A 13,449-nucleotide genomic window follows, 5' to 3' on the forward strand; every position below is an offset into this window, starting at 1 on the left:
TAAAAATTAACTGCTGATCGCTTTGGCACTGAATACTGTTGACACAGTTTTTTAACCAAACGGGGTTAGGACCCACTTTCATCTTGTATCTAGATCGATAGTCGATCTAGAATTATATTTTACCACATATTAAATACTAAGGGAGCCCACGAACTTTGTTTCGCCTTTTTTTGACGGGGAAAATCATCATTAAGTGTGAAAGAGCCATGCTTCGGCACTGCTGGGCCGGCTCGACCGGAGTAATACCACGGCCGAGTAAAAAACCGACGTGAAACAACGCTTGCGTTGTTTTTCGTTGTGTAAGTGAGGTTACTGAAGACCCAATTATCTCCCTTCCTAATCTTCCCAACCTCCAATTGCCCAACAATTCTTATATTCCTAACCCCAAAAGGCTGGCAACGCACTTGTAAAGCCTCTGGTGTTTCGGTTGTCCATGGGCGCCGACGATTGCTAACCATCAGCAAATCCGTTGTTAGTTTACCGGCTTACAAAATGGAAAAAAAGAGCGAAATCGGTTCAGCTTTTCTCGAGATATGCGCTAACACATTCATCGCTTCGTTATTATAAATCAGTGAGATAAAAAAATATCCTATCATCCAAATCAGCTCATACCTGATACAATAGTCTGTATACCAAATTTCATCAAAATCCGTTCAGTAGTATCAGAATGACGGACAAAATAATATCCAAACATTCACATATGGATATAAGTGTGTGTTTATTGAAGGGAGAAAATCATCCAATGGCTTCTCCCGCCTTGGGCGAGGCGAGAAAAAGTGTGACTCTCACTGACTAAACACCATCCAGTTCCTACTCTTGCTTTTCAAGCCGGAGCCCCGGTAACCCGTTAGGCAGTCCGCAACTCCGGACATTAATGTATTGTGATGTGTTGTGACGTCATGTGATGTGATGTGATGTGACATGACATGATGTGACGTGATGTGATGTGATGTGATGTAAACATGACACAATTTTTTCCTAAATTCTGTATAAAATTAAACAATCACTTTTTACTTATTTTTCTTGAAGAGTCAATCATCCAATAGAAGACATTATCAGGATCAGGTATCAGCCTTTCTGGGCCCCATCAGTGGTGATCGGATGGCTCTTTGACTGGTGGTTACATAATGGTGATAAACCTCTGCCGGTTACCTTTCCAGGAAAGAAACCATATTTTTTTTATAACGTCACGCCTTTAATCCCCGAAGGGGTGGGCAGAGGTGCACATTATGGCACATAATGCCAATGTACACCCACATTTCACAATTTATGTTGTAAGTCCCATGTAATAGGTGGTGAGCCTATTGCCATATACCGGGCACATTTCAAATGAGAAATTTTCGAAAAAAGGAAAAAAAGCCCAGTAATACTTGCCCGACCCGGCAATCGCACTTGCAACCACTTGGCCAACGAGGCAGTCTAGAGAAACTATATTACTTTTAAATTATTTTAAATCGCGATGGCCTCTCCACCTTTCTAGTTGGTTACAAAACATTTTAATTTCATTATATGTAGTTTACTGACCGGTCAAGATGCGTTTCTTAACAATTTTAGTATTATTTTCTTTTATCTATATAGTTTCGTGCAAAACCCATGTGAAGGCTTTGACTGAATCCATGGGCCAAGAGGTGATTGAAATCAGCAACCCAGTTAAAGGTAATACAGTAATTTTTAATAATTTTCAGAACTGATACGACCTTCAAGAAAAGACCATACTCCTTTTTAAAAGGCCGGCAACGCACCTGTGATTCCTCTGTTGTTTCAAGTTTCCATGGGCGGCGCTGATCGCTTACCATCAGATGATACGTTTGCTCGTTTGCCACCTATTCCATAAAAAAAACTTTATGGTATAAGCCGGTAAACGAGCTGATGGATCACCTGATGGTAAAGAACCGGCGCCCGTGGACACCCGCAACACCAGAGGTGTTACTAGTGCGTTTTTTTTAAGAAGTACTTACCTCCAGTAACCTCCACTCATATGGCGAAACATAATGTTAGTTTAAGGAACAGAGAGTAAAGTTCCCTAAGTAAAGCAATATCCTCCGACCAGGCGGTGATCGTGTCTGGCAGCTTTCTGCCCAACTGTAGTTCGTTGGGATTGTCTATCCATGTTTATTCGTTTGTAAACTTCAAATGAGATCGTTGTAGTGTACAGATACCGGAGGCCCAAGTAACCCTCTTCCCAACAACACTTAAATTCCCAACCTCCAAAAGGCCGGCAAAGCACTTGTAACGCCTCTGGTGCTGCGGACTACCTAGCGGGTTACCGGGGCTCCGGCTCGAAAAGCAGGAGTAGGAACGGGAAGGCTTTTAGTCAGTAAGAGTCTGACACTCAACAAACACTGGTTGATTTTCTCCCCTTAAAAAAACGCGGATATATATAGGCGATAGCTTACCATCAGGTGACCCGTCTACTCGTTTACCGGCTTATACCATAAAATAAAACTACTTATTATGCTCCAGAATTACCAATGGGTTTGGATGAAGAACCGCTTTCCGAGAAAGAAGACATAAAAAAACCTAAAGAATCTCCTTCACTCAAGGGAAAATATAAAAAAATGTCAACCGTACGTGAATTCATTACCTACACGAGTCACTGTTTACATGTTACCATTAGCTCATGACGATACCTAAGTACGTGTCGCCTGGACAGTCCACGCTACCATCAGTTGACTGGACAATCTCTACACTACACGAGTCACTGTTTACATGTTACCATTAGCTCATGACGATACCTAAGTACGTATCGCCTGGACAGTCCCCGCTACCATCAGTTGACTGGACAATCTCTACACTACACGAGTCACTGTTTACATGTTACCATTAGCTCATGACGATACCTAAGTACGTATCGCCTGGACAGTCCACGCTACCATCAGTTGACTGGACAATCTCTACACTACACGAGTCACTGTTTACATGTTACCATTAGCTCATGACGATACCTAAGTACGTATCGCCTGGACAGTCCACGCTACCATCAGTTGACTGGACAATGTCTACACTACACGAGTCACTGTTTACATGTTACCATTAGCTCATGACGATACCTAAGTACGTATCGCCTGGACAGTCCACGCTACCATCAGTTGACTGGACAATCTCTACACTACACGAGTCACTGTTTACATGTTACCATTAGCTCATGACGATACCTAAGTACGTATCGCCTGGACAGTCCACGCTACCATCAGTTGACTGGACAATCTCTACACTACACGAGTCACTGTTTACATGTTACCATTAGCTCATGACGATACCTAAGTACGTATCGCCTGGACAGTCCACGCTACCATCAGTTGACTGGACATCTACACTACACGAGTCACAGTTTAGTTTTGATATATTGCAGGTAAGTGGCAAAGAAAATATGAAAGATGTCGACAAGATTGATGGACTAAACCCAGAAAGCGAGGAAGATAGGATAGAGAAGGAACTAGCAGAAATATACAAAGATACTGCTGGTCAGTAGAATAATAAGTCTTATTCTTTTGGTATAAGTTTTATTTTTGTATGGTATAAGTCGGTAAACGAGCAGACGGATCACTTAATGGTAAACAATCGCCGCCGCCCATGGACACTTGAAACACCAGAGGTGTTTCTGTATCTGGACAGGCGCGCTTTAACCAGGGACCTTAGTCTGGTATTACAATTGTGTCATTTGGTTGGTTGGATCTATGTAGGTTGTATAGCTCCATCCCTCTTGCACTGCTCAGTGATCGACCATTCTGACACAATTGTAATAGCAGACTAAGGCCCCAGAGGTGTTTCAAGTGTCCATGGGCGGTCCAAGGGGGGAATTGGGCCTCCGGTAACCTCACTCACACAACGCAAGCGTTGTTTCACGTCGGTTTTCGGTGAGGCCGTGGTATCACTCCGGTCGAGCCGGCCCAGCCATGCTGAAATTAGGCTCTCCCACACTTTACTTTTAAAAATTTTAAAATCGCGATGGCTTCTCCACGTCGCTTGAAACACCAGAGGCGTTACAAGTGCGTTGCCGGCCTTTTGGGGGGTAAGGAATTTAAGGGTTGTTGGGGAATCAGGGATTGGGAAGCATATAGGTGAAAGAGGGACTTTTCATCATGAACAGCATCTAAATAAATGTACGTGAGCAAACCGTAATTTTTAGTTAATTTCGTATGTCTCACGATAGTTCCTTTTTTTTTTGTTTTACGTTTGATGGGTCGACGTTTGACCGCTATCTCGCCTGATGGTAAGTGATGATGCGGCCTACGATGGAGCACGTCTGCCCATAAGCAGCCTATTCACTCGGGCTTTGAAGACACCCAGGTTATACCCATCAGGAAACACAGACTCCGGCAAGGAGTTCCACTCCCTAGCAGTTCGCACAAGGAAGCTTCGTGCGAGTGGGTGGGATATCTATCTATAAAGCGATGATATAAAAATATAGTTGATCCATATACAATTTGGACTCCCCAATACAAAATTTAGCAGGAAATTAAAGGTTTTTTATCATTTTTTGTTGTCACTACTAAGAAACAATAATGATTTGATATGATAGTATATTTATATACAGTGAAACGTCGATTAGATATGACAGTAACAGTTATCATATTATAAAATCTAGTATGAGTCATGCCATGGCCGACTAAGTATAATTTCACCACAGAGGTGACAGTGAATATATTTGTCACTGTCCCTAGTTTTATTGCCGGTGTCGTATACTCGATAAAGGGGCTTCTTTCCTTTTCTTATAAATCTTTTCTTATAAAATGTGGGAGAGCTATGCTTCGGCACGAATTGGCTGTCTCGACCGGAGTGATACCACGGCCTCACAGAAAACCGACATGAAACAATGTTTGTGTTGTTTTGTTGTGTGAGCGAGGTTACCTGAGACCCAATTACACCTCTTCCCTTTCCCAATCCCCGATTCACCAATAACCCTTAAATTCCTAACCCCCAAAAGGTGGGCAACGAACTTGTAACGCATCTGGTGTTTCAAGTGTCCATGGGTGGCGGCGATTGCTTACCATCACGTGATACCTACTTTTGAAATAGGGAAAATAATCCAATGGTAAGATATTTAGGAAAATGATCCAATGGACTCTCCCGTCTTGGACGCGGCGAGAGGGAGTATCAGACTCTTACTGACTAAAAACCACTCCGTTCCTACTCCTACTTTTCGAGCCGAAGCCCGGTAACTATCTAGGTAGTCTGCAGCTCCGGGTCGGCATCAGCCCTACTGAGACCCATCGGTGGTGGTCTGATGGCTCTTTGACGCGCGCGCAGTACGAGACGTGCGGTACACAAGTAGTATTGTTCTGGTTAAGCGGCGAGCTTCTCTTGCTCGCCGTCTGCAGAGTCGCATTTACGATAACCGGAGATCGGCACACGATAATTTTTGGTGCTTCAAAAAGAAAGACGTCCTACTCGTGTGCTGGTAGTACGTAGAATACGCACCACGTCATGATACGTCCCCGCGTCCCTATTCCCGTCCGTTTGCAGACGTTAGATAACGAAATTGCCACTATTGGCCAAAATGTTAAAAAAATATGTCTCAATAAACGTCTAACCATAGTGCGAAGAATTGATGTGTCACTACATATACCACGTGATCGAGTACCGTCCGCGAAAGGGTTAATCCTATTAATAATTCCCGGCTTCAAAGCCTTGAACACAGGCGCAAGGTCGCAAGCCTTTCCGTTTTTTACCGGATTCATTTCGGAGAGTGTGCGGGGAATTGCACAACTTGGTTCCCCCTAGTCTTTTCCATCATCGAACCACAAGACAATCAGTGGGCTTCATGGTAGATATCCCACCCACTCGCACGAAGCGCTTCGCTTCAAGCTTCCTTGTGCGAACTGCTAGGGAGTGGAACTCCTTGCCGGAGTCTGTGTTTCCTGATGGGTATAACTTGGGTGTCTTCAAAGCCCGAGTGAATAGGTTGCTTATGGGCAAACGTGCTCCACCGTAGGCCGCATCTTCACTTACCATCAGGTGAGATAGCGGCCAAACGTCGAACCATTAAATATAAAAAAAAATAGTTCTTAATTTTCAAGGATACTAATTCAAGTCCAATTGTACACAGATTACAAAAGCGAGAGCGGTGAAGAGGAAGTCGCTAAAGAAGCATCCGTGGACCACCACACGTTGGAGCCGACCGTTCAGGAATACAAGGCCAAATACGACGAGAGCGCTGATGAAAATGATGAAATTATAAAAAACACCGATGCACCTATCGCAAGACAGCGAAACAGGTAAGAATTGTGATTAGGTTGCTTATGGGCAGACGTGCTCCATCGTAGGCCGCATCATCACTTACCATCAGGCGAGATAGCGGCCAAACGTCGGCTCATCAAACATAAAAAAAAGAATTAAGGCAAGCGTCCACAGGCCCGCATCGCACGCAACGGATTTTAGTTTGTCTTGTATAGAAACTCATACAACTGCGTCCACTGATCCGCATCGTACGCATCGCACGCAATGGATTTTAGTTTGTCTTGTATAGAAACTCATACAACTGCGTCCACTGATCCGCATCGTACGGACCGCATCATCAGCAATGCCTACATCATACGATGCGGGCCGATGACGTCATATGGAATGCCGATGCCACAAATCCGAATGAAAGTGACATCGGCAATCCGATTGCTGATACTCGCGTTGGCAATTCGAACGCTGCCGATACAGTGGACGCAGTCTGAAAAATTAATCCGTTTGATGCGTACGATGCGTACAATACGGGCCTGTGGACGCTTACTTTTAAACCTCTTCGCACCCGGTATATAAAACACAATAGAAAATACAATGTAACCAAGTATTGTATTGTGAACCTGATTGAAAAAGAGTAACCTATAGAGTTTCTTGCTCGTTCTTCTCCATAGGAATCTACACTTTGGAACGAGCAAATAGAGCAACTAGAGGACTGACCGACATGCGACCGACAGATGTTATTAATATTATTATATTTGCTTTGACGTTCAAAAGTGGCTTCCTGGTCTATTTGAAATAAATAATTTTGACTTTGACTTTCACTTTGACTGTATGTATGTATGTTTTTCTTTTTCAGCTTCAAAATCCACCCCGACTCGACTCGCAAGGCTGATGTGGAACGGTTCAGGACTTCTGTGGAAGACATCAACTGTGATGTGAACAAACAGTTGCTTCACCAGGAAAACGAAAAGCCATTCACTGTAAGTCTTTGAACACATCATCAGACTTATTATTATGATCGGCTTACTCACGTAAATGTTTGACGAGGAACTCGACTAGTTTCAAGCCATGCAAGAGGCTCATTTTGCGTCGACCCGAGAATCAAACCTAACACCTACGCAGCAAACGCGGCTAACGAGCCAACATCGCCGCGCGCACCGGATAGTACGCGCGATTCCAGGCAGAGGGCGCGATGGACGCGAAACTCGAGTCGCCAGCAGTCGCCGCGTCGTGTGTCGCGAAATACTGTTCATGAATATGAGCCTCTAGCATGGCTTGAAACTAGTCGAGTTCCTCGTCAAACATTTACGTGAGTAAGCCGATAACATAATAATTAATTTAGTATGTCTCACGAAAGTTACAATAACATCATTAGACTTTTAAAAGGGGCTTTTTTGCCATACTTGGCAGCCGTAGTCAGAAATATCTATGATCGGCACGTCGCCTTCTGCGCGCGCCTCATATAGCCATCAGACCACCACAGATGGGGCCCAGTAGGGCTGATGTCTGATCCGGAGCTGCGGACTACCTAGCGGGTTTACCGGGGCTCCGGTTCGACAAGCAGGAGTAGGAATGGGGTGGTTTTTAGTCAGTAAGAGTCTGTAAGAGTCTAACACTCCCTCTCGCCTTGCCCTGGCGAGAGAAGTCGTTGGATGATGTTCACCTCTTTTGCCATACCTGTCTACCGTACGCGGAGATATTTATGATTCTTTTATGGGACAAACCTCACAACTCCTGTAAGCCAGGATCTATAGATACAACCATGCAAACACCGCTAACCAAAGGCCTCTCTATTATATTGTATACCGTATGACTGGTGAAATACGTTCAATACATACATACATATCGCCACGCCTTTAATCCCCGAAGGGGTAGGCAGAGGTGCACATTATGGCACGTAATGCCACTGTGTACACCCACTTTTCACAATTTATGTTGTAAGTCCCATGTAGGTGGTGAGCCTATTGCCATATACCGGGCACATTTCCAGACTCCGTGCTACTACTGAGAAATTTTCGAAAAACCGAAAAAAGCCCAGTAATACTTCTCCCGACCCGGGAATCGAACCCGAGACCCTTTGCCCGGCTGTCGCACTGGCAACCACTAGGCCAACGAGGCTGTCGTATACCTTCAATACTTATGGAGAGTACTCGGTACTCGATTCTCGTTAACTTGATATAAAAAATAGGTGCTTAATTTTTTATCGAAATGTCTCTAAAAATAAGTGAAATTTGAATAGGTCTCGATGTAGGTAGGTAACAGCTGTACAGTGTAGGTACCTATGTATTCTGTGTTGATAGCGCGCTGCGCGACCCGTGCGTCCGCGCGGTGTCCAAGTATTCCGCAGTTAAATAAATAAATACTGGACTCTCGGTGTACTGTGTACGAAGTTTACTAAGAAGTTATTTAATATTTAATTTTTATGTTATTTTATTTCATAATATATGTTCGCATACTATCACGTCCTCAAATATTGAAGGTATCTCACCAGTCAGTCTGTATGTCCCAGTGATATGATAAAAACAGGGATTTGGCCAAATCTCTAAGGGATTTGATCAAATCACGGAGGATATCAAAATAACAACAAGATTTCATAATTTCCCTAAGCAATATAAGTTTTTAAACTGACATGGTCACTAACACTAGAATTGGAACTTAAAACGGGATATTTACCGTCATGGCAAACTCATTTCTTTTTATGAAACACGCCGGTAATCGAGCAGACGTATTACCTGATGGTAAGCAATTGCCGCCGCCCATGGACACTTGAAACACCAAAGGCGTTACAAGTGCGTTGCCGGCTTTTTGGGAGTTAGGAATTTAAGGGTTGTTGTTCGGGAATGGGGATGGGGAAGATTGGGAAGGGGGGTAATTGGGCCTCCGGTAACCTCACTCACACAACGAAACACAACGCAACCGTTGTTTCACGTCGGTTTTCTGTGAGGCCGTGGTATTACTCCGGTCGAGCCGGCCCATTCGTGCCGAAGCATGGTTCTCCCACATTTCTCATTAAAATTAAATGATAAATATCCCGTTTTAAGTTCCAATTCCGTAAGCAAATCTGGTGACTTGAACAAATCCCTAAATTGATTCAGTGAAATGACAATGCTAGTGAAGTGACAGAACCGAATCGCTGCAAAACCGACTGCACGTAGTCTTGTCTGCCCTACTCCTAGTGCAGTGCCGGCGTAAGGGCCACTGATACCCAGGGCGAAAATATTGTGGCGCCCACTTGAGGGAAGCAATATCAAGTGTTAGTTTTTTGCGGATCCCATCGGCGGCGGCATCGGCGCCCTCCAGGGGCCTTAGTCTGCTATTACAATTGTGTCAGAATGGTCGATCACTGATCAGTGCAAGAGGGACGGAGCTATGTAGGTTGTATAGGTCCATCCGTCTTGCACTGATCAGTGATCGACCATTCTGACACAATTGTAATAGCAGACTAAGGCCCGAGAATTTGTCGCCCTGGGCCATCGGCCCATCACGCCCCCCCTAACGCCGGCACTGCCCTAGAGTGTAATTTAAAATCGTGTAGGTGCAGAGGGACGAGGCGGCCCGCGGGCTGAGGAGCAGGCGAGCGGCCGTGGCTGAGGTACCATCCGAATCCGGGGTGAGTGAGAGCCGTCTGCGACGATTAGCGCGCATGGGACCGCCGGAGCCCCGCAGCACCGGAGCCCTGACAGAAACCATGCCTGCTGCATGCTGCATGCTTGCTTGCATACTGGGGCCTTAGTCTGCTATTACATTTGTGTCAGAATGGTCGATCACTGAGCAGTGCGAGAGGGACGGAGCTATACAACCTTCATAGCTCCGTCCCTCTCGCACTGCTCAGTGATCGACCATTCTGACACAATTGTAATAGCAGACTAAGGCCCCTGCATGCTTGTTTGCATGCTGCATGCTTGCTTGACAAAATAAACCTTTAAAATACCACAGAAAAGTGAATTTATTCATTTCCCTGAACCAATTTTGGGATCTGTTCGAATCACTAGATTAGTTTAGAAGGATTTGTCAAATCACCAGGGGCCTACTCCGGTTCTTGAATCCGATGTTTCGTTTAATTTTCGGCCGTAGGTTTTATTGATTTACTAATAGAATTACTTGTAATAACGTTTTATTTTTAATTTCATATCAAAAGTTATTTATTTATCTTCATTTCATTCGTTAATTTTTGTTCACGAAAGTTCGCAATAAATAGAAATTGTAGTATACAATCTGCGCAGTTTCGTCCGAAACTTCGTTTTTCGTTGAATTAGAGTAGACCCCAATATTTTGTTTAGGGAAATGATAAAATCATGTTGTTATTTTGACATCCACCTCCTCTTCTGTCGCACTTGCGACCGCTAGGCCAACGAGTCTATAATTTTTTTAAAAGGATCTACAATGTGATAGGGGTGGGACTTCTAACCCGTTAAGGCTGAGTACTACATCTAATTTTATCGACAAAAAAAAAATATGGGGGGTTGAACCCCTAATTGAAAATATTGAAAAATAGTGATTTTTTCGGTAAAAATAATTCACAAATGATTTTTTTCTCACCAAAACATTATCAAACATATGAAAAAAGTAATGAATTAGTTAGCCAAGGTTATTAGCTACCGTTTGTCGTTTTCTTTTTGTTTCTACGACGCGTACAACTTTTGATAAAGTAAAAAAAATATTAAAATAGCCATAATTTTTAGGGGGATTCGACCCCTTCGACCCCCGACTTTTGTCGATAAAATTTGATATAGTACTCAGCCTTAACGGGTTAGAAGTCTCACCCCTATCACATTGTATAATCTAATGCTGTTTCTCTTTTTCCAGTCGATATCTGCCAAGCAACCTCTGTGCGAACCAGAACCAGAAAAGAAGTCTAACGCGTTCTACACCACGGCCACTCAACTACCACTGTTCGCAGCGATTTTCTGCACAATTTTCAAATACATATAATTATAAATATGTCACTTAACACGTTCGTGGACAGTAACGACCACAGGCTTTTTTTTATGTTAAATGGGCCGACGTTTGGCCGCTATCTCGCCTGATGGTAAGTGATGATGCGGCCTACGATGGAGCACGTCTGCTCATAAGCAACCTATTCACTCGGGCTTTGAAGACACCCAGGTTATACCCATCAGGAAACACAGACTCCGGCAAGGAGTTCCACTCTCTAGCTGTTCGCACAAGGAAGCTTGAAGCGAAGCGCTTCGTGCGAGTGGGTGGGATATCCGTCTAGATAGCTAAAAGTAATACAATAGTACGTCTGTCGACGTATCTGTTTTTAGTTTCCTAAAATCAGTACGCCACACGACGACTGATTTCTCATACTATTGTAAAGAACAGCATGTTGTACTGTCACCACAGGTATAATTACGACTTTTGTACTGTCACTACATTATTTTACATTTTTGCATTATGTGACACTACGCCTGTGGGCAATGTACGAAAAAAGTAGTGTCTTAGTAGCTGCAACCTGTGAGATAGTATTGTCCACGAATGTGTTAATATACATCAAATACATTTAGTTAGTTCGTCATACAATTGATATGTAAGTTCTTAAAAAAAATTGTGGAGTTCCTCAGGGCTGTATACTGGGCCCTACTTTAACACGTTTGCTGCGGATCACCCATTATCGATCCGCCGCGAGACTTACCGCTATTGCGGACGTATAATGTGAGAACTTTCCGCCGGTGCGGGACATGACAGGACATTACAGTATTGGCAGGCTCAAAAGGCCCGCCACGCACTGTCTGAAAGTTTATGGCAGGCTTGTTTGGACCGCCACCGCACCAGGTGAAAGTAATACATTTTATTACCGCAGCGAAGGTGTTAAATTTAATTATTATTATGTTATCAGCTTACTCACGTAACTGTTTGACGAGGAACTCGACTAGTTTCGTAGTAGTAGCAGCGCGACACACGACGCGGTGATTGTTACGGAATGCTGCTCATGAATATGAGCCTCTAGCATGGCTTGAAACTAGTCGAGTTCCTCGCCAAACAGTTACGTGAGTAAGCCGATAACATAATAATTAATTTAGTATGTCTCACGAAATTTATAATACAATTGTACCTTAAATATCTTTATAATTATCTTTATATGGATGATGATTAAAAATCTATTTAGTCCGTCAGTTAGGCAATGAAAAAATATTAGACACGTATTTTTTTATTTTGTCATATAAGATAACAATACTTAGATAAAACGAATTGAAGTTTAGGAGTTGGAGGTGACTATGTCATTGTTAAAACAGACTTAGAAGTCACGTTACGCCGTATTTCAAATCGATATATCTTCGAAAGTATTTGTTTCCGTAAGAAAATAAAAAATACATGTGTAATGTTTTAAAATAATCTACAAGACGGCTATTGAAAAAGATTTAGTCATCCTCCCTTGCATTTGGTTATGTTTTTTCATGTGTTATTAATTTTTTTGACAAATTTCTTGTAAAATATGTCTTTTCTATTTATAAAATTTATTGTACTTTATAATAAATATAGATTTTTAGTATACTGTGTCTTTATTATTCTACTTATATCACATCATCAGCCAATAAGTGGCTACTGATGACCAAAGCCAATTACTCACACGGAGAAGGTTTTAAGCATTAACCACCACGCTTGCTCAATGCGTGTTGGCGATTTCAAACTTATGATTAGAAATTATAAGCCCAGGTTTCCTCACGATGTTTTCCTTCACCGTTTGTCAGTGGTGTCTAAATAATCTTAGAAAGTACATATAACTCGGAAAAAAGCACATTGGTACTTGCCGTTGGTAGGTTTCAAACACGCACTCTCATGTATGCTTCTCACGACGTATTTATAGGTTCTTATACTTCCTGTTAAATTAGACCACAAAATAGCTATTACATTCCATAATGTCCACGTTCGGTAGGTTTGGAGATTGCTGTTTAAGAGAATCAGATTTATGAGAGACCGCTCTCTCATTATTTCTGTTGTAATTCCTACTTAATAGGTTGCCAACGCATTTGTAACTCCTTTAGTGTTGCCGGTGTCCATGAGCGTAGCATTTGGATTCCATACATCCACACCCGCACCCGCACTCACACCATACAGATACCCCACCCCTACGCCTATACCTACCCTTTTATGTCGGTTTTCGGGTCATCGGCTCATACAGAAAGACATATCGAAACAATGTAATCAAGTATTGTATTGTGAACCTGTTTTTTTTTATGAAATCGAGCAGACGTATTACCTGATGGTAAGCAATCGCCGCCGCCCATGGACACTTGAAACACCAGAAGCTTTACAAGTGCGTTACCGGCTTTT

General features: G+C 43.0%; 1 protein-coding gene and 1 long non-coding RNA gene across 3 annotated transcripts; one reads left to right on the forward strand and one right to left on the reverse strand.

Annotated features, from left to right (window-relative positions):
- Window positions 1-1,475: 1,475 nt before the first annotated feature.
- On the forward strand, window positions 1,476-12,663 carry LOC118281240 (uncharacterized). 2 transcript variants are annotated; one of them, XM_050700779.1, is made up of 7 exons: window positions 1,482-1,656; window positions 2,464-2,567; window positions 3,353-3,464; window positions 6,050-6,218; window positions 7,031-7,154; window positions 9,710-9,784; window positions 10,981-12,663. In XM_050700779.1, the coding sequence occupies exons 1-7, from the start codon at window positions 1,533-1,535 to the stop codon at window positions 11,104-11,106; spliced, it is 834 nt and encodes a 277-aa protein (XP_050556736.1). In that variant the 5' UTR covers window positions 1,482-1,532; the 3' UTR covers window positions 11,107-12,663. The 2 variants fall into 2 exon arrangements, with proteins under 2 accessions (XP_050556737.1, XP_050556736.1); XM_050700780.1 differs by lacking the exon at window positions 9,710-9,784 and having other exon boundaries at window positions 1,476-1,656.
- LOC126911850 (uncharacterized) lies at window positions 2,674-3,346 on the reverse strand. Its single transcript, XR_007706327.1, has 2 exons — window positions 3,051-3,346; window positions 2,674-2,945 (listed from the first exon to the last, which is right to left on the reverse strand). It is a non-coding gene; the product is annotated as an uncharacterized LOC126911850 (long non-coding RNA).
- Window positions 12,664-13,449: the final 786 nt, after the last annotated feature.

This window comes from Spodoptera frugiperda, chromosome 19 (genome assembly GCF_023101765.2).
Source record: "Spodoptera frugiperda isolate SF20-4 chromosome 19, AGI-APGP_CSIRO_Sfru_2.0, whole genome shotgun sequence".
NCBI lineage: Eukaryota > Metazoa > Arthropoda > Insecta > Lepidoptera > Noctuidae > Spodoptera > Spodoptera frugiperda.